At 57.9% G+C, this 22,846-nt stretch overlaps 1 protein-coding gene across 6 annotated transcripts; it reads left to right on the forward strand.

The window, feature by feature from the left end:
- Nucleotides 1-1,426: 1,426 nt before the first annotated feature.
- CBS (cystathionine beta-synthase) lies at nucleotides 1,427-21,461 on the forward strand. Of its 6 annotated transcripts, none has more exons than XM_019745664.3 (17): nucleotides 1,587-1,714; nucleotides 3,808-4,021; nucleotides 7,103-7,209; nucleotides 9,033-9,167; nucleotides 10,474-10,553; nucleotides 10,634-10,768; nucleotides 11,309-11,378; nucleotides 12,547-12,638; nucleotides 13,106-13,231; nucleotides 13,575-13,659; nucleotides 15,065-15,170; nucleotides 15,711-15,785; nucleotides 15,928-16,062; nucleotides 16,589-16,697; nucleotides 18,892-18,976; nucleotides 19,264-19,305; nucleotides 20,619-21,461. In XM_019745664.3, exons 2-17 carry the CDS (start codon nucleotides 3,816-3,818, stop codon nucleotides 20,777-20,779), a joined length of 1,749 nt encoding a protein of 582 aa, XP_019601223.3. In that variant the 5' UTR covers nucleotides 1,587-1,714; nucleotides 3,808-3,815; the 3' UTR covers nucleotides 20,780-21,461. The 6 variants fall into 6 exon arrangements, with proteins under 6 accessions (XP_074180857.2, XP_019601223.3, XP_019601221.3 ...); XM_019745662.3 differs by lacking the exon at nucleotides 1,587-1,714 and adding an exon at nucleotides 2,123-2,268; XM_074324748.2 differs by lacking the exon at nucleotides 1,587-1,714 and adding an exon at nucleotides 2,739-2,983.
- Nucleotides 21,462-22,846: the final 1,385 nt, after the last annotated feature.

Genomic DNA, 22,846 nt, shown 5'->3' on the forward strand with positions numbered 1-22,846 from the left:
TCCCTGAGGGAACAAATGTAACAAAAGTGTTACAGTTGCCAAATCTGGATGAAGGGCCTCTGGGAAGTCTTTGTACTATTCTTGCCACTTTTCTGACAGTCTGAAATTGAGTCAATTTTTTTTTTTTAATTTTAGTACTTGGGCTGCTGTAACGAAGTACCACAAACTTGGCTGCCTTAAAACCACACAAATTTACTGTCTCTCACAGTTCTTGAGGCCAGGGTCCAAACTCAAGGTGTCTCAGGGCCTTGCTCCCTCTGAGGACTGGGGGCCAAGGGGTGAGGGGTCTATCCTGCCTCTTCTAGCTTCTCTGGATCTTGTGCCTGCGTGAGTCCAATCTCTGCCTCTGTGGTCCCACAGCCTTCTCCTCTCTGTGTGTTTGTCCAAATTTCCCTTTTCGTATAAGGACACCAGTATAACTTCATGTGAAGTTGATTATATCCTCAAAGACCCTATTTCCAAATAAGGTCACACCAATTCCAGAGGTTAGTAAAAGTTTAACATTTAGGAATCCGGGTGAGTATCTGGGAATTCTTTGCCACTTTTGTGACAGTCTGACATTATGCCAACATAAAATAATGCGGAGCACGATCAGAAACTCCTTGCTGAGGGCTCATGTCACTGAGGCTGAAGTCCAGATGCTGGCCCACAGCCCTGAGGCCCCTGCGCCCCCCTCCCACCCTCTCTGACCACTGGGGCTCCTGGCTGCAGCCATGCTGACCTTCCTACCAACCTTCGGGGTTCTTGGATACCCTAAGCTGGTTGCTTCCCCGGCCATTTGCAGTGGCTGTTTCAGGCCAGAACATTTCCTCCCCCAGAACAAGAGGTAGGTCCTCAGATTTCTGTCCCACGTCACCTGTCCCAGCTTCCAACAAGGTGATCTAAGACTAGCTCCCCTTTGCGTCTCTACCTCGTTGTTATAAATTGCTGTGTGGTTGAGCCCCCTTCCCTAGAATAGAAACACTGCGGGGGCAGAGGCATTGCTCCCTTGAGTTGAGCTCTGTTTCCCGGGCCTGGGACAAGTGCCAACAGGTGGCCACCGCTTGCTAACTAATTGTGGATGGAGGGAGCCCAGGCACAGGTGTCAGCAGAGTAACCGAATGAGTCCACCTGTGGCCAAACCTGACGCACGGCCCTTGACTAGTGGGTCACTACAGGTCTGGGGAAACTCAGGGTGAGAGGTTCTCCATTCAGCCCGCGGGGCCCCACAGCACAGTCGTTGGGAATTTTGTCAGCTGTGGCCTCCCTGGGGCCGCCTTGAGCCCCTCCTGGCCTGCAGCCCCTGCGTCCTTTGATGAAGACAGCCTGCATGACATCTGTTCTAAGCAGCTTTTGTGACTTCTGGCCAAGTCTCACGTGAGCTCCGGTTCCTTGCCCGGCCAGTGGACGCCCCCCGGGCTCCGCACTTAGACAACGAGGGCAGGAAATGTACATCCTGACAACGCCGCCCGCCGCGGTCCATCCAGAGCCCGGGTACTCGCCCCAGCTTTAGGCTCCTGGGTCCCGCTACCAGACGACACGAGCGCAGAGTCGCCAGGCCTTGGGGACCATGGCCAGCGTGAGGGGACCCGGTGGGCGGGACATCTGCTGAGGCTCACCTTCAGGGCCTTACCAGTCCTTCCGTCTCCAGACTGCACGTTTTAAAACTCAACAAATGGTTACAACACCGCGCGGAGCGGGCAATTAACCAAGTAAAACGGCGTCCGGACATCAGGTACCGAGCTCCGCCCAAGCACTGGAGGCCATGGGTCTGAGGGGAGGGCCGGGATCGGAGCAGGAGGGCCGGGGCCCCGGCTCGCAGTTGCGTCAACGGGGAGTGGGGGATGGGAACGGGGCAGCGCGGGGGCAGGGGTCCGTCCTAATGCCGGACAGTGCGGGTGGGGTGGGGGCAGGGTTCCCGGGGTGGATGGGGTCTGGGCTGTGGCGCGGTTCTGGGACAGGCGCAGGGTGGGTTCCAGACTCGCGGGGCGGCAGTGAGGGTGGGATGGGAGGGGCGGGGCCCAGCCCACGGCCAGTGGGGGTGGGGCGGGGGCGGGGCAGCGCGAGGACCGGCCGGGCGTGTAGGCGGCCCGGCGCTCAGCGCCTCGGGATTGGCCAGGCGTCGGCCCTCCGCCCCCGCCTCTCAGCCAATCGCCTTCCAGCCAGTCTCCGCCGCGGGGTCCTCCTAAGGTCCGCCAGCCCCGGTTGCGTTTTCGCCCCGCAGCTGTTCGGCCACCACTCGCCGCCCCGGGACGCGCCCTGTCCGTCCCCCTCCCGCGCCCGGTCCAGGTGAGCGCCGCCGGGCCCCGTTCCGCCCCACCCCCGGGCGGAGGGATCGGCTGGGGTCCCGGGCCGCCCACCCTCCGCTGCGGTTGCGTCAGCCGCACCTGCACGCGGCGGAGCTGGGCGGGCGCCCGGGACCCTTCCCCCGCCCGCAAGTCCCGACCATCGAGAAGCCGGGGTTTCGGTCCACGAGGCGGAGCGGACGCGGGGCCGCGCGCCTGAGAGCTTGGAGCTGGGACCCGGGAGGGAATTTGGGAGAGGTGCGCTGTAATGGTGGCGACCGTTGATTTTTCGCGGCATTTTGCATGGAAAATGGCTGTTTCTTAAGCTGTTCTCTTCCGCCGCTTGTGTGGGGTGTGGGTAAATATTGAGAGAGCTGCGGGGACCGCCTCCAAAGCGGATGCCCGCTGAGCACGCTCTCCGGTTGGGGAGGGGCGGAAACGCAAAACTTTTAGCCTCCGGATTACGTCGGAGTGTTTACCCCAAACTGTGTCCCCAAGTGCCCTCCCGAAGGCCGACGACCGGGCGGTGCCCACATTCACTGTAGGGTTTCCGTCTCCCCCATGGAAGCTCCCACTTTAAAAGGAGTTTACTGCCGTTCGCACGCTTGACTCTAGCCCCCTCCGGGCGACTGGTGCAGCGTGCAGGGTGTGGGGCTGCCCTCGGGGGCGTCGTGATCCCGGGACGGTCGTGCGGTTTAAGGTGCGGCGGGCGGGGCCAGGTGAGCCCGCCCCCCCAGGATGCACGGGTGTGGGCCCGCAGGGCGCTCAGGGGCGGCCAGAGCCGGCGGGTTCGAACTGTAGCCAAGCAAGAGTCCCAGAGAGAGCCTTTGGGTTCTGCAGACCAGGTCGGTTTCCATCCGTGTTCCCAGCAGCCCCTTACCTTGTCGGAGTTGGTCCCGGGTGGAGAAAGCCGCCAGGAAGGAGGCGCCCAGCTGCCTGTTTTCAGCCGCAGGATCTCGGTCGGATTGTGGCCAGTGGCGCAACCCTGCGCGTGCCCACCCCCCAGGGCGTTGCCCCGCTGTCCAAGTCTGATGGGGAGGGAGGTCCACGACTGGGGAGCTTCTGCGAGATGGAAGAATCACCCCTCGACAGGCAACTTTGGCGACTGGGGGCGCATGACAGAGGGAAGGCTTTGCTCCCCTTACAGCGGGGGCTTGACGAAATATTCCATTGTATGGATAGACCACGTTTGCATATTCGTCCTCTGATGGGCACTTGTTGTGTTTCCACAGTTTGGCTGTTGTGACTAGTGCTGTTGTGAATGTGGTATGCAAATACCTGCTTCCGTTTTTCTGGATAGATGTGAGGGGGTGGGATTGCGGGGTCACGTGGTAGTTGTACGGTTCACCTTTTGAGAAACCGGCAAAGTCGCCCACAGCACCTGGTGCCTGCGAGTCTGTGCCTGTACTTGCTGAGCTGTCTGGATGAGTGGCGTCCCACGCCCGGAGGGGCCGATGGGCAGACCTTCCCCGCAGCATGAAAGCAGGCTCCCCTGCAGTGTTTGGAAAGGGCCTGAGCTGCATCTGCTCTCCACCCCTGACAGATCACAGCATGCCTTCCGAGACCCCCCAAGCAGAAGGGCTGGCAGGGTGCCCCCACCTGTCAGAGGCTCACTCCGAGAAAGGCAGCCTGCAGCAGGTGCCCGCCGGGGCCCAGGACGCCAGGGAGTGCCTGTGGATCAGCCCCGATACGCCCAGCAGGTGCTCCTGGAAGCTGGGCAGGCCCGTCACCGACTCGCCTCATCACCACACTGCCTTGTAAGTCCCTGCTCAGGGTCACGGGACCCTCCACTCTTCCCTGAGGGGAGGAGCGTGTTACCTGGAGGCCATAGAGCCCTGTGGCTGTGACCCTCCCCCTTGTAAGCGCTGCAGGGCGGGGGTGGAGGGACCTTTTCAGATGAGCCACCAAGGCTTGTCACGCTGCTGCCCAGCGCCTAGGTCGGTGCCCAAAAAGAGTAGATGCTGAATACGTCAGTGGAGGTGCCCCTGTCACACACTGTGAATGAGGTAGAGAGGAGCTTTCTAACGCGGGTCCTGATTGCACACTCGTGTTTGAGGTGAAGGTGTATTTTTTCAGCAGCTAGGATCATACCTGCACCTTTCCACTTAACTGAGTTGTAAACATTTTTCCCAGTCATGAAATACTTTTCTATAGTGGGTTCTTTTGTGGTTGGACAGAGACTGTTGTACGAATAAACCATCCTTTTTAAAGCCCTCTATGGGGTATTCAGGTGTTTGCAATTATCTCGTTATGAGTAACTGCAGTAGAAAACACTATGCATTCATGTAGTCAGTGCACTTTTGTTGAGCACCTGCTGTATTTTGTGCCCTGGTCTAGGTGTAGGGGATCTAGCAGGTGCAAAGAAAAGACACAGAAACCCCTGACCTGCGGAGAAACTGAAATCGAGCTAACTGAATTTTAGGATTATTTCCTGAGTAGGATCTCCCGGAAGTAGAATAAGTGAGTGGGAGACTTGTCTTTTAGATGCTTGATTCTTGTTTTGTGTACACGTTTCTGATTATTGATTTTTACACCAGGACAGGAGTGGGAAGGGGGGTGCACTCCTCAGTGGGGCCAATCGATAGATAGAAATGGAAAGTTACAAACCCAGGAGCTCCAAACATTAGATTTATCTCAGTGCTGGAGGTCAGTTGGTCACTGGCCAAACAGGATGACCTTCAGGGCCAAAACAAACCAGAGCAGTGGGTAAAAGCTGGAGCGAAGCTGGGGTGTGGCTGCTGGGGGTGGGGTTGGGGAGGGGGCCAGCAGGGAAGAGACAGACTCCCCGTCTGTGTCCTGAGTGGAAAGGACGCTCTCCTTTCCTGGTTGTCCGACAGCACCCCACCTCCTGGCCTGATCACCCCTCGTTAAAAGCCCCAAAGGGGCAGCTGGCCCATCCTGAGCCCTGTACCATTTGTCCCAGTTATGAGGGAGGACACTAGACCAAGGTCCCCTGGGGGAGACAGGCCTAGAGGGTTCTGATGGTGAGAACACATGGGGTGATCAGACAGAGGGTGACCTGGGGGGTGGCTTGGGGAGAACCTTGGAGCGGGCACCTGCATACGCAGAAGGTACTACAAGTGGGTATCTGGGGAGGGGGTTCCAGATGGATCTGAGGTGGGGGAGCTTAGAAAGAGGGCCAGAGTGGGAGCAGCAGAGTAAAGGGAGGGCGTGGGGTCAGGCAGGGATTGGGGTTTATTCTAAGATGCTGTGGGGTGGTCCTCCTGGAGGCCTCTTGTGCTGTCAAAGTGAAAACAATTAAGAGGAGATGACTCCAGGGCCGTCCCTCGTCAGTTCTTTCCCTGGGCTCCTGTCCTGACCTCAGGCAGCATTCTCAGGTGACTGAGTCAGGAACCCCGAGTTCTCTGCCTGCCCTGGTGGGGGGTGGGCCTTGACCTCCTGGCTGCCACAACCACTGCTGGGAAGGGGCCACCCACCAGCCCTCTAGTACTCCCCCACATGAGGGGGCAGGTGTTTCCTCTGTCTGGCCTTCACTTTAACTAGTGAGTGAATCAACCCCCCTGGTGTGGCCCCGAGGACCTAACCTGCAAGCTGGGGTCAGGAGCTCTTTGCCCCCAGCCCAGGCTCTCCTCCCCCTGTCCTGCCTCCAGCGTGGTTATGCCTCCAGCGTGGTTAGGGGTGACCCTTTTAGCTCCTTGCCACATTGGAAGTAGCTCGTCTGTGTGGCCGAGTCTTTCCCTCCTTCCCCCCCCCCCCATAGAATGCAGCATTCCTTATCTGTCTCAGGACCCCCTGGGGGGCAGGGCCGCCAGGCGGCAGGCGGGGTGTCTGACAGTCCCAGCGGTGGTGACAGGCTCACTAAAGATGAAGGACCACAGAGTGGCACGTTAAGGGCGCAGGAGGCTGTTGGGGCTCAGGTCAGTTGTGTCTATTCCTGGATGGATATTTGGGGAGCGTGTCCTTGGCACATGGCACTGGTCCCTGAGGGTGAGGGGGGAAACACCCCGGCGGCCACTCAGGGAATGCCTGTTTCATGGTTTGCACCCACCCTAATGCTGCCTGTCATCAGCTTGTCAGGTGGAGAATTGCTGGGGAAAGGGAGCCAGTCACTGGAATGTGAAGGGAGACAGTTACCCATGAAAAGGAAACCCCCCTCTGGGCCTGGAGGTCCTCTGGGGGAATCGTGACCCTGGTCTCAAGGACAAAAATGGTCACCCTGAGGTCTGTTCTTTGTCTTGAGCGTCGCGCTTCACCCACCTGTGCCTGACACTTTGGGGGTGATGCCGGGGGCTGTTTGCAGTCACTGTCACTGCCTGGTGGTGAGGCAGTCCCAGGGGGTCTCTGCTCTGGGGTTGGCACCCGTTTTTTTGATCAAAGAGAAAAGGAGGAGGCACCCCAGGTGTCAGATGCTGAGCGATGACAGGAATTGAAGTCCCCAGTAAAGCCTTTCTGAAAGGATGGACCGGACCTGTTTCGAACTTAGTGTTTGTTTATTTTAACTTTATTTGGAAATTAACCTTGGCAAGTTGCAAAAACAGTACATAGATGTCCAGTGTCCCCTCTACCCCACTGTCCATTGACGACATGTTCTGTTATCACAGTGCATTTTCAAACCCAGGACGTGACATTGATGCAGCTGTGCACTCAACTGCAGACATTTATTTCATAGGTTTTCAGGGGTGTGTGTGTGTGTGTGTGTGTGTGTGTGTGTGACCTTAGGTCCTTTGTGTACATTTATGTGATCACCACCCAGGACCCTCGTCAAAGCCAGTCCTTTTATTTATTTTTTTGATTTATTTAAAACAATGTGCTGGATTGCCAAGGCTGGTACTATTTCATTTTGTTTTGCTGAATAATTGTGGGCTCCTCTATTTTAGGGCAAAGTCTCCCAAAATCTTGCCAGATATCCTGAAGAAAATTGGGGATACCCCCATGGTGAGAATCAACAAGATTGGGAAGAACTTCGGCCTGAAGTGTGAGCTCCGTGAGTACCTCCTGCTGCACTTGGCCCAGCAGCGGCTGTGTGTCTGGGGGTGCAGGTGGTGAAACCCTCGAAACCCTCGTGGGGGACTAAGGAATGACTAAGACCTTGTCAGATAGGATCAGGAAGGATAGGTGATAGGGTCATGTGCCGGGGGTGACCGAGAGGGCCGCTCTGGAGCTGGTGGGCAGCGAGGTGACCTGAGAGCGAAGGAGGCAGCGTGTGGCGCCCCAGGAAGCGTGTGCAGGCAGAGGTCGCAAGAAGGAGAGTGACCTCATCCAGCCCTTACAGGGGTGGCCCAGCTCCCAGGAGCAGAGTGCGGTCATCTGTCTTAGGTTCTTCTGGGGAGGAGTAGACACACTGCCTGCTGGGCCATGTGACAACAGGACAGTTTTTGTAATGAGGGTCTCAGTCACCAGCTGGGCAGGAATGGTTGTCTCATTGTTTAGCAGGTTTTGTAGGGACAGACAGTCCCTACAAAACATTTACAAGATAAGTGGGAATGGGCCTTGTCCTAGGTAAACACGGGGGTCCTCCCGAGAGTCTTGGCTGTCATTTGGGGAAGGGGCTGCTTTGCAAGAAGGTTTCCAGGAATATGAGAGGGTGGGGGATTTCCTCCCTATCACAGTCTCCAGGCAGAGCCCAAGTAGAGCCCACCTTGTCACGGAGGAAACAGCAGCTGCAGAGGCCCTGGGGGGTTTCTGGTGTGGGGGGAGGCTGTGAGCCGGGGGAGGAGGGGGCGGGGCTTGAGGTGGGACGGGCAGCATGTGGTCGCATCACCGTGGGGACAGCAGAACCTTCTGCCCTCCTCTCCTCTGGGGCAAGACTTCTCTAAGAAAGTCAAGGTCAGTGCACACTCCCGGGCTCTGCAGGGGTGCTGGGGTCACCTCGGAACAGCCAGGATAGTGGAGGCCACTGACCAGTACCCAGCTGATACAGGTCTGCCTCGTCTCAGTGACCCCACTGTACGTTCTCGTGTGTCCGTTTTACTGCTGGACAAACGGGATGGCCTTCCCGTGGGGCTAGTTAGATTTAGGTAATGAAACAATTCAAGTGTGAGACCCGGAAGGGTCCTGGGGTGCAGGCCTGCTCTGCGGTCAGGTGTTTGGGGGCCCCTGACTACCACGCACGTGCACATGGACACACCACATACACGGGCCCAGCAGGGGCCTCTCCTGGCTCTAGGAACAGCCTTAGAGCAGAAGTGGGATTTCAGAAACCAGGACACACTAGGTTGGAGGTGATTCTCGGGGTGTCATAGGTTGGCCTGGGGTCCTCAGATCCCGTTGGGTACAGCGCCTGCCCTTTCTACAAACACCATGTATTTGTAAGAGATGGGCGGGCGTCCTCCCATCAGGAAAGATCTGACCCAAGGACTGGTGCAGCCAAGGACAGCATGTTGGGTGGGGAGAGCCCTAGGGAGAAGGTGTGTCCGAGGGGAGGAGGACGGTGAGGCAGGTGGAGGGTCTGCAGGTCTGTCAGCTGGGGTGTGATTGGGGGTGTGGCTGGCAGGGCCTCTGGGTATGGCCGGGCATTATGGGTAGTTGCCCCCCGCGTGCCCAGCAAGTCGCTGCGGGACTGGCTGCCTGTCGGAGGGGGTGTGACTCCGGCCCATCCACCCAGCGGGGCTCCTGGGCATGACTCTGTCTCGTCCCCTCAGTGGGAGGGGCATGTCCTCCAGCTGTGCTGGCGGGTGGGAGTGAAGGGGGCGGTTTACTGCGCCAGCAAAGGCCAGGCCCACGGCTGCGTTGGGTGCGTCAGGTTGTGGGGCCGGCGAGGATGTCGGGGGTGGGCCTTGCCCCTCCTGACGCGCCCCTGGTTGCCAGTGGCCAAGTGCGAGTTCTTCAACGCGGGCGGCAGCGTGAAAGACCGGATCAGCCTGCGCATGGTGGAGGAGGCCGAGCGCTCGGGGACGCTGAAGCCGGGGGACACCATCATCGAGCCCACATCCGGGAACACAGGTGCGTGCTGGGATACGCCAGGGTCCCCTGGCCGCGGTGGCCCGCCGCTGCACATGCTGGCCTGGCCGGGCCGCTTCCCCGTCCGTGTGCTCGCCCGGACGCCGCCTGCAGCTGCGTGTTGCACCCCATTGCCGACCCCTTGCCCTCTGGCCTGCACTGATGACATGGGTCACTCACACGAGCAGTTCCGCCTGGCAGTAAGATTTTAGTGGCCGAGCGCTGCAGTGACAAATACCACAGATGGCAGCTGAGTCAACATACATTTATTCCCTCACTGTCTGGAGGGTGAAGTCCAGGGGGTGGGCACAGTGCTTCTTCCTGCAGCCTCCTGGGTGTGTGGACGCTGTCTGCTCTGTGTCCTCAGGTGGCCGTCCCTCTGTGAGTGTCTGTGTCCCCATCTCTTCTCAGACGGACTCCAGACAGATGGGAGCAGGGCCCACCCCAGTGACCTCACTTTACCTTTATCGTCTCTTTAAAGACCCTGTCTCCCCATACAGTCACACTCTGAGGTGATGTCAGTTAACACTGTTAATTTGGGGGAACACAGTTCAGCCCCTAACATTGCCATCTGACCCCCCGAAATGCACATCCTTCTCGAATGCAAAGCACATGCACCCATCCCAACAGCCCCCAGGGGCTTCACTCTCTAGGCATCCACTCTACAGTCTAAAGCCCGAGGCCGCATCGAAATCAGACAGGGGTGGGACTCGGGCACATCCCTCCTGAGGCGACGCCTCTCCAGCTGGGAACCTGTGAGACCAGCCCAGCCATGTGCTTCCCAAATATGGAGGCGGGACAGGCGTAGGACAGAATCCCCACTGCTCAGGGAGACGGCGGGAAGGAGGCAGGGGTCACGGTCCCGGCAAGCCTGAAACCCAGTGGGGCAAATGCCGTGGGTCTGAAGGCTCAAAATAATTTTCTGCAGCCAGATGCTGTGTCCTCAGGACAGTGGCCCTGACCCTGTGGGAACCAGGGAGGAGGCCGCCTTGCCCCCAGGCCTGTGCCCTCAGGGCTGTGGCGGGAGTGGCCACCCTGCCAGCCTCTCCCCACCCTCAGGGCCTTTCTCTCCTCCTGGAAGGGTCACCTGTGCTCAGAGTGAGCTCCATAGCATTTGCTCTCTGCTGTGGTCGTTACTGTCACCTCCCTTGGCGCCCAGGACATGGTGTGGGTGCCCGGGGAAAGCTGGAGGCATTGGGGTTTGTGTTTGTGCCCTCACTTTTCCTTGCCTTTCAGCCTCCTCGTTCTCTCAACCCGGGATCCCAGCCCGGGCTGCAGGGCAAGGGACTGACCCGTGTGCTGTCCGCAGGGATCGGGCTGGCCCTGGCCGCCGCGGTGAAGGGCTACCGCTGCATCATCGTGATGCCGGAGAAGATGAGCACGGAGAAGGTAGGCCGCCAGGCGGTGCAGGGGCGGGGCCGTGTGGGTGCCGGGCCTGGCGGGGGGGTGAAGGCGCCTGTCCTCTGCAGGTGGATGTCCTGCGGGCCCTGGGGGCTGAGATTGTGAGGACGCCCACCAACGCCAGGTTCGACTCCCCAGAGTCGCATGTGGGTGTGGCGTGGAGGCTGAGGAATGAGATCCCCAATTCTCACATCCTGGACCAGGTGAGGCTCAGGGTGTGTGCGGGCTGACGTGGGCTGCTCCTGGGGTCTCTCGGGGTGTGGGGTGGTGGCGCACATGCAACAGGAGTGGGGCACAAAGGTGCCTGACACGCTGGCACGTGGCCGCTGGCTTCTCCCAACCGGTAGGACCTCCAGCGAGCAGCTGGCTGACGGGCTGAGCCTTTGCCTCTGCTGACTGTGCCAGCTTCAGGCTCAGCTTGGCACACTGGGTGGGAATGCCCGAGCTGACGACCTGGGAGCTCTCTGCCGGCGTAAAACGCGTAAAAACCTTTTTATGGGAAGCTCTTCTGTCTCACTCATTTCGCTTCTTGGTTAAATTCGGGAATCGCATCTTCTGAAGAGCTGAGGTGACTGTTTTGGGTCTGTTGAGGCTCCTAGAACTGCCTGTGCCAGTGGCCCCTCTTCCCTAAGCCACTGGCATTCTCTGGCTTGCACTGGTCTGTTTGCCTGATGCCCTCTGGCTGCCGCCGTTTTGGTGCCGTTGACCTTCACTCATGTGCCCTCTGTGCTCCCCACATGCAGTACCGCAACGCCAACAACCCCCTCGCTCACTACGACAGCACCGCCGAGGAGATCCTGCAGCAGTGTGATGGTGGGTACTTCACCCTAACCTCCTGTCCACCTGCACCACCGCTCTGCCTGGTGGCCTGGGAACGCACAGGTCACTTACCAGCTCCTTGGTAAACTCCTCTTCATCCTTCAAAAACCAGACCAAATGTCCCCTCTGAAATGCTTTCCAGAGTGTTTCCTTAGAGTGGTTTCCTCCCTCTGTTGTGCTCTCTTGGATTTTGTGTGTGCCTCTGCTAAACACCAAATATATCATGCAGTCGTATTTGTCTACCCAGCAGTCTGTCCTCCCGAGCTGCAGGACCTGAGTGTAGGGAGCGAGTGCCCCGGCTGGTGGTGCTGGCTCACAGCTGGGGCTTCACGTTGCTCAGTGGCGACTGGGCATCAGGCCCCAACTTGGTATTGAATTCCACAGTCTCTGTGCCTGGGGTGGTGATGCCAGAGGTTAGCTTGCTGTCTGTATGGACGGGAGGCTCCCTGGAGCCCTTCCACGCAGCCAGAGCCAAGGCCCACAGGGCTCTGGTGTTTTCTGATGGACTGAGGTTTTAGGGGGTTGCTGCTGGGCAGCTGGCACCCTGGCTTCCTGTTTGGAGGTGGTGTTGGCCGTGGCTTCAGTGTCACCTCATTCAATGCCCAGAAGCCAGGCAGCGAAGTCCAGGCATTTGCTCGCCAGGTTTTGGGGGTGAGAATTCTATCACTCAGCAAAAGCAATGTGCTGCCTCGGCTCGGTGGCCCGCTCGGACTTGTCTGCAGGAGGCCTGGGCTGGCGCTCGGCAGCGGGCGAGCCCAGCGGGTTTCTGAGCCCGGCCCGAGTGTTTGACTCTGTCTGCTTTATTGCTCAGTTCACTTACATCATCCAAAACCAACAGCATAAGTAGGTGCGTCGTGGAGAGCACCTGGGCCCCATCCGCCCAGGCAGCCAGCACGTCTGTCCTGCCCACGCTTCCAGACGGGCTTACGGAGTTGTACCAAAGAGGGCTTCGGTGGCCACGTGCCCTTTGGCAAAGACTTTACTGAAGCTCACTGCATCCCTGTGACTGAATGCTTCTTAAAGATGAAGGGCGGTGATGAGAGGCTGTGGAAATTTGAGAAGTTTCTCTTTTGACCTTTTTGATAGCCTGCCTTCATCTTGGTTGAGTGCGTCTTCACTTACTATCAGAATGTTCTCCCTGATGCGGCTTTTCCCCTCTCAGGGAAACTGGACATGCTGGTGGCTTCAGCGGGCACAGGCGGCACCATCACGGGCATTGCCAGGAAGCTAAAGGAGCAGTGCCCTGGGTGCAAAGTGAGTGAGCAGGGCTGCGGGGCCCTCGGGCCAAACCCAGCGACCCACCACCTAGGTGCTCAAATGAGCTGAAGGTGGGAGTGGATTTGGGTGGCCCCTAAGGACCATTAAGAAGCTCTGAGCTCTTGTGTTTGGATCCTGTGACCACTCCACCTGGGAAGGGCACTGGATTTGGAGTTGCAAGTGGGCCGGGGGGGGGGAGGGCTTGTGGGGAGAGCGGCTGGTCACGCTGAGCCCACTCCCTCTGATGCTCCCCTGTCGTCCAGAGGTCACTGCCCAGCACCTGGGGCTGCGCAGGAGGGGCTCCCCTGGGAAACCCTTCCCCAGCCGTGCCCTTGAGCAGTGATCTCCCCTGCGGGCACAGGCTTTCTGTGGACACATCAGTAGGGTGGTCTGGGCCACTCTGCGAGCCAGGGACGTCCACGTGGGGTTTGCCAGACGCCAGCGCTCACATGGCTCCTCCGCAGATTATCGGGGTGGACCCTGAAGGCTCCATCCTCGCAGAGCCCGAGGAGCTGAACCAGACGGAGCTGACTGCCTACGAGGTGGAAGGCATCGGCTACGACTTCCTCCCCACGGTGCTGGACCGGACGGTAGGTGGGGCCGCGGTGATGTTGGCAGCCCCTGGGTGTCGCCCGTTAGCCGCTCACGTGTCAGCTCGCCCGCTGAGCACAGGAGCCGGCCTGGCTTTCCTCCAGCGCCTGTACAAGCAGGGAGAGGCTGCGTAGTCGCGAAGTCAAGACTAGCCACCACGGCACAGTACCCCACTGTGCTGTGACCCCGCTGGGCCTGGCCGCCCAGGCCCAGCTCTGGGTGGTGTGCACAGACCAGGCCCCTGCCAGGGTCGGGGAGCCGGAGAACAAGGCGGAGGCCGTCTGCTGCTGACACGCCGTGGGCCCTCACCCACCCTGCGCACCATCCCCGTCCTCCCTGCAGGTGGTGGACAAGTGGTTCAAGAGCAATGATGAGGAGGCCTTCGCGTTCGCGCGCATGCTGATCGCACAGGAGGGGCTGCTGTGTGGTGAGTGGTGGGCAGGCTGCCCGGGCACCTGGGCTCCCAGTGCAGGCGCGTGGCGCCATCCTCATGCTGAGGCTGTGTAGCGGCCGTGGCCGCGCTTCTCCTGGCGCCGTCCGCCTGCCCGGGCCATTAGGAGGTCGCCTGCCTGCCTCCCGAAGGGCCTGCCACTCCGCACTGGCTGGAGCTCTGGGCCAGTGTCCAGGGTCTGGGCTCCCTGTGGCCCACGTGTCTTGTTTTCTGTGTGATGGCCTCGCTGAGAACCTGGGAAGGACAGGAGCTTGAAATGCGAGGGCTGGGGACACAGGAGCCCTGAGAGCATGACCAGCAGAGTTGGCCGTGGGGCCGGTGGCCTGCGGGATGTCCCTGCAGCACTGTTGTGCACTTGTGTTTGGGGCCAGAGCTCTCAGGACCCTTGGGGTTTTCAGTCAAGACCAGCATTGTCCTTGGGGTGGGGGCTCCCCATCGATGGGGGTCTGAGACAGGACAAGGCTCCTGCCAGCTCACTTTCCTCTGGAGGCCTGGGGCCTGTCCAGGATCCCTTAGGTCTCAGGGGACTGACTTACGTGCAGAGAAGGGACACCCTCACCCACGTTAGAACTCCTGTGTGGGGAAATAACACGCAGTCATTTGAAATGTGCCTGCCCTGTGTCGCGTCACCTTGGGGGTGGGATAGAGGAAATGGGCCCCCACTTAGAGATTGGAAGCAAGCCCCTTTCAATTGAAAAGGAATTTCCAAAATGTCCTGTGAAGGAAGTTTTCTCTTCATAATCGTTGGACTTGGTGCCAGGCCTCCCCTGGTCCCGGTTTTCAGTGGGTGACAAGTGAGCATTCAATGCTGGAAGGGGGGCCTCCTCGGTGGCCACATGGCACTTCCATGAGCTCAGCCCAGCGGGGCCATGGGGGCCACCTCTCAGCACCCACCCTCTGGCTCTAACTCGGCGGCTCTTTGTAAAGCGGGAACTGCGGCACCGGCCTAGTGGGTGGCTCTGCGTGGTCAGTGGCATGACACTGTGCTGGGTGCCCTCAGCAAGGCTGTCCCTGTGCTTGGTCTCAGTCTCTGGGGCGTTTGCCTGGGGGCTCAGGCCCACAGTGGCACTTTCCCCAGCACGGCCCCCACCCTGGCTCAGAGGAACCCCGATTGCTCGGGGTCCTTGTGTTTCCATGATAAGGGTTCAGTTGTGAGACCCTGAGCAGGTGGGATACTCAGTGGTGCCAGAGAATGGGGGTGGACAGTGAGAAGTGGGGTCGCTGCCAGCACCCTGAATCCAGCTCCTCTCCCCAGAGGCAGCCACTGTTGATGGTTTCCCACAGATCCTTCCGGAACATTTCAGTGTGTGCTCGTGCTCCCCCTCCCCCCTCCCCCCTCCCCCGTCACTCTGACACAGGGTCTGACTCTGGCCCTCGGCAGGTGGCAGCTCAGGCAGTGCGATGTCGGTGGCCGTGAAGGCTGCCCAGGAGCTGCAGGAGGGCCAGCGCTGTGTGGTGATTCTGCCCGACTCTGTCCGGAACTACATGTGAGACCCTCCTTCCTCCTCTCCTGTCCCCCCGCTGGCACCGCCTTGCGTCCCACTGGGTGTCCCCTGCCAGCTGACAGCGGGGGGGGGGGGGGGTCCCAGCGGGCACTGAGCTCTGCTCCACCTCCTGGGCCAGGGCCCCCCCCACGTCACGGCTCATGATTTCTCGGCCTAACTGCCTCATCTGGGTCTTCTAGATGCGTTTAAAGTCCACGCAGGTCCCCAGCAGCCACCAAAGCCTGGTGTGGAGGCTTGGACCCTGGGTGGGTTGGGGACGTCACTCAGGGGGGCTGACAGCAGGGCCCCCGGCAGAACCTGTGCTCTGAGCCCCTTCCTTCTGCCCTGGTGGGCAGGTGCCCCAGCGACACGCAGTCCCATGGGGTCTTTCCCAGCCTGTCCCTGGAGCTGCAGACATGGGGTCTGTGCTGGTCCCGCGGGGTCTGGGGGTGGTACTGGGCTGCGAGAAGCAAGCCCCTTGGTGTGGGCACAGGCAGTGCTGACACCCTTTCTCTGGCCCTACCGACCTCATGATGCCCGTAGGTCCAAGTTCCTGAGTGACAGGTGGATGCTCCAGAAGGGCTTCCTGAAGGAGGACCTCGCGGTGAAGAAGCCCTGGTGAGGCTGTCCAGGCCACCCGTGCCGTCCCACGCTTGGCTGTCGTCCCCGTCGTCTCCCTGTGTGCTGCCGCCCTTTGCAAGCGTGTGTTCTGAACTCCCGCTGCCCGGCTCACGGCCGTCCCTGCCCCCTCTTCCCTCAGGTGGTGGCACCACAGGGTCCAGGAGCTGAACCTGTCGGCCCCGCTGACGGTACTGCCCACGGTCACCTGTGAGCACACCATCCAGATTCTCCGGGAGAAAGGCTTTGACCAGGCGCCCGTCGTCGATGAATCGGGGTCAGTCTCAGCCACACCCCAGGACAGGGCCACCGAGTGGCCTGCTGGCCTTGGCCACTTTGCATAGAAATGTCCAGAGCATTGGACTGCCGGAGCAGGGGGCTGGCCACAGCGACCCTTTGGGTCTTACCGCTAGTGTCCTTCACCTCCCCCTCAGTGTGAACACGGGAGGCAGGAGACAGAGGTGGCCTTGCTCTGAGGACATGTCTAACAGTGGCAGGCATCCAGTTCTGGGATTGTCCCATTTCTAGCACCCAAAGTCCCATGTCCCAGGACACCGCTGCTGCTCACCCATGACTCCTGTCAGCCAGAAGTACCCAGAGGGCTCATTGCTTTATTGTCTGCCCGGGTGGGACGGGCACCTCCAGGGCAGGGCATTTGGTCACCGCTGTCTTCCTGCCACGTGTGGGCACTTAGCACATTTGGCCAAAGACCGCATGGCTGGTGAGGGAGGGGCGGCTGCGGGCATATTCTGGCGAGGGGTCAGGGGAGGGTGCTGTATTGACCGCCCTCCCCCGCTTCCCAGGGTGATCCTTGGGATGGTGACCCTGGGGAACATGCTGTCATACCTGCTCGCTGGGAAGGTGCAGCCAGCAGACCAGGTTCGCAGAGTCCTCTACAAGCAGTTCAAACAGGTATGGGCTCTGCAGCTAGAGCAGTGGGTGCTGACACCCAGCTCTGTTCTTGAAAGCGGGGTACGGAGTGAGCTGCTTCGGGTGTCAGATGGCTGCACCCCCATTGAACCGTACATCAGAATTCACCCCAGCTTTGCAAACGGGAAAGCCCAGGTGGGGAGATGCCCTGTTGGTGAGGGCGCGTCTGCCCACCGTGTTTTGGCCACGCCTGGGGTCAGCAGCCAGCCCAGAGACCATCGTCTCAGCTGACGAGCATCTGGCAGTCTGCTCCGTCTCCTGCCACCAGGCCCTCTTTTCCTGTGCAGCATTCATTTAAGAATGCCTGGCACGCCTAGTTATGTACTAAGAACCAGAATGTTCTGGGAGAAATACCGTGTTGCCCCTTGTGTGCTGGGGCTGGTCGTTCTGAGACAAAGGTGGCCACTGTCTGACGGGTCTGGGCAGAGCTGACTGGATGCACTTTCAGTGTCCCTGAGGGCCATGCCGTCGGGTCAGCTCATATCCCTGGGTCAGGTTCCACCCCTGCTTTCTCCGACTGCCCGGTGAGGGGGACTAACCCCAACCTAGGAATGAACTTGACCTTCCTCTTTACGCGTCACACACTGTCACACACTCTCACAGACACACAACTGAAATGTCACCAGAATCTGTATATTCTCGCTGTTTGCAGCCCTGTGGCCATTGCCTGTGTCTCACCCCTTCTCCTGTAACTCCCCAAAAGTGGAGAGGCCGCAGGGGACTGGGCCACCCAAATCTTGCAGGTCTCCAGCACTTTTTAACAAGCTGAGGGGGGGTGTAGTGAGCTCGTTCCGTTTTCTCTGTTCTTCCCTTAACCTTGTCTTTGAAATTCCTGAACATATAACACCAGAAAAGACCTTTGAAAATGGAACTATGGCCTCACATGAGTTCAACCCGTTGCCCCAAGCCAGATTCCCCAAGGAGAGGCATTTCTGTCCTCACCTGAGTGCAGCTGCCGGCCGCGCCCTCTGACACGTGGGGTGCCTGCCAGCAGACTTTGACCAGTCCCCCGGGGGCCAGGGAGCCACAGCATGACTTCTGAAAGAACAGGGAAACAGCGACTGGGGCCATTTTAGGCGTCCTGCCCATAGCAAACGTCCCCTTTCCAGCTCCCGGGCTGAGAGAGGGGCCCCACGGTCGTCCCCACCCATTTCTAGGGTCTTCCCTGAGACGAGCTGTGCCAGGTGCCACTGCAGGCCGGTCACTGGAGATGGGGGAGGGGGCCCAGGCAGCCTTTTCCAAGTGGGGGGGCTACACGTGGACCCACCTAGCCTGGGCAGAAGGGAGCAGGGCAGGGTCTGACACGCGGGGCCTCTGGGTCAGCTGGTGGCGACTTGACCGAGTGGGATGACGACCAGGAGAGGAGCCACCATGGTCAGCCTCCCTCCTCCACCCGGGGAGGACCGAGGTCAGTGCCTCGACTGTTGTCCCCGACTGCCACTTAACTGACTCCTGGGCCTTCTCCTTTCCGCATTCCCCAAACTCCCTTCCGATGACGCTGCGGGTGAATGCAGTTGTACTTATCTTTGAAAGCTAGACCCTCAGTGCCTTTTTTTCTTTTTTATTAGAAGACCCATGATTTGTCTGTGGAGCAGGTAGCACAAAGCGGGTCCCCCATTCCCCTCCCCCTCCCAGATGATGGCGTTTGGCACTGGTGGTTGCATTTCTTACCATTGTTGGCCAGCATTACCGGGTCACTAACTGAAGTCCCACGTTTATGTGAAGGATTGACCTGTGTTCTAAAGCCCTGTGGCTGTGACAAGTGTAGTGACATGTGCCCATGATAGCGTCTGGATGACACTGTGTATGGCCCTGTGTCCCGTGTTCTTCCTGTTTTTCTCTCCCTACCCCCCACCAACCCCGGCAGCCTCTGAGCTCTTTCTGAGTTTTGCCTTTTCCAGAATGTCCCGGAGTTGGAAATTCGGTGGCTGCCTTTCCTTCACTTAGTGATATGTAGGGAGCCTTCTTCCACGTCTTTCCGTGGGTAGATAGCTCATCCGAGTGTCTTTCTCGGTGCGTCACGTCGCCCTCCGATTTCTGCATTGGTTTTAAATCAGCAAATGGCTACAGAAGAACCTCCTGGAGCGATGCCAGGCCTCTCCTGTTGCCTCACGCTCCTTTCCGCGGAGGGCCTGCTGGGATGCCCAGTGGGCACTGATCGTGGCTTCCCTTCCAGATCCGCCTGACCGACCCGCTGGGCAAGCTGTCGCACATCCTGGAGATGGACCACTTCGCCCTGGTGGTCCACGAGCAGATCCAGTGTAAGTGGGTGGGGCGAAGCCAGAGCTCCGTCCCAGGCTTCCTTGCACATGCGCTTTGCTCGGGTTCGCAGCGAGGCCCTGCTCCCCTGTATTCGCTGGGGAGTCCTGGCGCTGTCAGCCACCCCCAGGCTTGGGCACGGATCTCAGAGGGACCCCTGTGTGGGTGAGACCCGGGTGCCCGCCAGGGCGAGGGTTGTAGAAATAAGAATTGGGAGCACCCTGGAACCGTCCTCTCCCCCCACAGCTGAGGGCCGAGTCTAACCCCTCTCCCGTCCTTGGCTCCACAGCGCAGGACCAGGCCTTGGCAGGAGTGGTTGGGGGGCCTGCAGGTATGTACGCCCGTCTCGGAAATGGCTCTGCAGTCAGAACTGTGGCTCCGAGGGCCGTGGAGAGTGTCCAGGGTCCCAGACCCCCAGGTGCAGGTGGGAGGGTCCTCCGCTTCCTCCCACATTTACTCCTATTTGAACATTTCCAAAATAGGGGTATGAATTCCAATTTCAGGGTCTATAAATAAAGTGTCCTTGGACACAGCTATGCCTGACACTGCTGTTGTCAGGGCTGCAGGGTTGTGACAGACTGGCACTGGCTATGCCCGAACCGAGCCTCCCAGGGGTCTGCAGGGCCACTCTCCAAAGTGCCCCTTTGCCTAGAAGTCCCTGAAATGCTGGTAGCTGGTCTCCAGGCTCCCCTTGATTTTTTGAGGTGCTCAGAGTAGGCCAGCATGGTGCCCAGCCCCGTGTGTCCCCCACCCCTACCCTAGGGACAGATGGCTGTGGAGGTGCTGAGATGGGGCCTGGAGGATGCAATGTAACCTGGGCCCCTCAGCTCTGTAACCTGGCCCTCTGTGCACTTTACAACAGCTGTCGGGGCCCTCCAGAGAACTGACAGGATGTGTGTACAGAGAGAAAGATCTGTCATAGGAAGTGGCTCACGTGATTAGGCTGGCGAGGCCCAACACCTGTAGGGTGGTGGGCAGGCCTGAGACCTGGGAAGAGCCAATGTTTCAGTTTAAGTCCAAAGACAGGAAAGGTTCCCTTTTACTTGGGGAGCCATCAGCCTTTTTGTTCTATTCAGGCCTTCAACTGATTGGACGAGGCCCACCCACACTGGGGAGGGCAATCTGCTTTGCTCAGTCTGCCAATTCAAATGATCTCATCCAGAAACACCCAAGGAATGTCTCAGTGAATCTGGGCTCTCTGGCCCAGTCAAGTTGACACATGTATTTAACCACCTCAACATCCTTCTCTGCCCTTAGCAGGCCAGGGCCAGCACTGATTCTAAGCCTGAGAGCAAAGCATGGGTTTAAAGATGATCACAGGCCAGAGATGTGAGCCAGTGCAGCTCGTGGGTGTGAGTGGTGTTGGAATGTACTTCTTTGGGCACCTAGGCAGACCCACAGGCTGCTGTGAATCGGCAAGGCCCTCGGGCATCTGACCACTGGGCATGGCTGAGAGGTCAGCAGCTGCTCTCTGTGGCTTCGCCCAGACGACTCCTGAGGGGAAAAGATGGCATCTGTTGTTGGGCTCCCACCGCACACAGGTGCCTGTAGGCACTGGGACAGGCTGAGGGCTGCAGTTTGGGGCTCAGCCCCCGCCAGCCCGTGTGGCCGTGCCTTTAGCCTGCTGCTTTCTTCCCTCCTCAGACCACAGTCACGGGAAATCCAGTCAGAAGCAGACGGTGTTTGGGGTTGTCACTGCCATTGACCTGCTGAACTTCGTGGCTGCCCAGGAGCGGGACCAGAAGACGAGCAAGTCAGCAAGTGCCTTGGAACCCAGAGCCGGCGGGGCTGCAGCCCAGCTCTGAGTCCCCCTGCCACCTGCCGTCGTGCTTTCGTGAACACTGACGAACAAGTACAGTGCTGCTTCACCACCTTACGCTGGGCATTGCTCAGTCCTGCAGGGAGCAAGGAACAGGTGTAGGATGCTTAGCCCGGGGCCAGCGGCAGTGGTACAGCTTACCTTTTAGAAACACCTGGGACCTAAAGGAATCTGATTTAGTAGATTAGATGTGCTTTTCTTTAACTTTCTCTTAAAATGTTTCAACAAGACAATCTTATTAAAAGAGAACCCATGCAACGACTGGGGCAGAGTGGACATTAGCAGAAGGGAGTGTCTTCTCCAGAGAAGAATCCAGAATGGGAGTAGCAGAAAGGAGTTCGGGAAGCGTGGGGGCAGGTCAGGGACCTGCTCACGGCCGTGTTGTCTGCTTGGGGCTCGGCTGGTTAGAGCGGCTTGAGTGTTTGGGGGGTTTTAAATTGTGGTGAAATTCACATTCCTAAAATGAACAAATTTTAAATGTACAATTCAGTGGCATTTATGACATTCACAATGTTGTACAGCCACCACCTCCATCAAGCTCCAAATTGTTGTCATTCATCACCCCCTTAGGCAGTCACTCCCCCCTCCTCTCCTGGCAAACACTAACCTGCTTTCTGTCTATGGATTTTACCTATTGGGGTTATTTCAGATAAATGGGAATCATACAATCTGTGACCATTGTGTCTGGTTTATTTCACTTAACTCAATGTTTTCAAGGTTCGTTTGCATTGTAGCAGGTGTCAGACTCCATTCCTCTATGGCTGAATTCTGTTCCATTGCGTGGATGGACCTCATTTTGTTTGTCCATCACCAGGTGACGGACATTTAGGTTGTTTCCACTCTGGCTGTTGTAAACTGTGATGCTGTATTTGTTTGAATGACTGTTATTTTGTGTATAACAATCATTCGTTATTTTGTGTATATACCTAGGACTGGAATTGCTGGGTCATGTGCTAATTCTATGGTTAATTTTTTAAGGAACTGCCAAACTGGAATCCACAGTGGTTGTACCATTTTACATTCCCACCAGTAATGCATGAAGATTCCGATTTCTCTGTGTCCTCACCAACACTTATTTTCCTTTTTTATTTTTTGCCATGATAGTGGGTGTGGCCTAGCATCTGGTGGTTTTCATGTGTATTTCCCTAATGACCAATGATATCGGGCTTCCGTTCATGAGCTTCTTGGGCATTTGTATGTTTTCTTTGGAGAAAAGTCTATTCAAGTTCTTTGTCCATTTTAAAATTGGGTTTTTTTGTTGTTCCATGGTAGGAGCTCTTTATGTATTCTGGATGCTCGAGCCTTATAGAATTAAGATTTGCAAATATCTTCTCCCATTCTGTTGGGTGTCTTTTCCCTTTCTTGATAATGAACCTTGGTGCACAACAGTTTTTAATTTTGATGGAGTCCAATTTATCTATTCTTTTCTTTTGTTATGTTTTTGGAATTATATCTAAGAACTCCTTGCCAAACCCGAAGTCATGAAAATTTGTCCCTATTTTCTTCTAAGAGCTCACTGATCCATTTTGAGTTCCCTTTTATACGTGCTGGGAGGTAGGGGGTCCAGCTTCATTCTTTTCTATGTGGATGTCCATTTGTTGGAGAGATGTTCTTTCCCTGTTGACTGGTCTCGCTGGAGGTCAGTTGGCCGTAGACGCCCAGGTTTATTCCTGGACTCGCAGCTCTGTTCCACTGGTCTGTATGTGTGTCCTACGCCTTTGAAGTCAGGGAGTGCAAATCCTCCGTCTTCATTCACTTTCAATATGTTTCTCGTACTTGGAATTCTTTCAGCTTCTTGGATTCAATATTTGATTAGTAATAGCTCCAGAAAGAAAAAAAGGAACTAATTCAAAAAATTCCCAAAAGACACAATTTTGCAGATTGAGAGAGCCCACCCAGTTCCCAGCACAATGGATGGAGAAAGACCCACAGGGCAACATCATCATGAAATGTTAGATCACTTGGGACAAGAAGACCCCACAGAAGCTTCCAGAGGTGCCTGGGGAAACCCAGCTCATGTGGAAAGTCTCGGGAATGAGACAGGCAGCCAACT

Source organism: Rhinolophus sinicus, chromosome 17, assembly GCF_057876585.1.
Source record: "Rhinolophus sinicus isolate RSI-liver-muscle chromosome 17, RSI-T2T, whole genome shotgun sequence".
In the NCBI taxonomy this organism is placed as follows: Eukaryota; Metazoa; Chordata; class Mammalia; order Chiroptera; family Rhinolophidae; genus Rhinolophus; species Rhinolophus sinicus.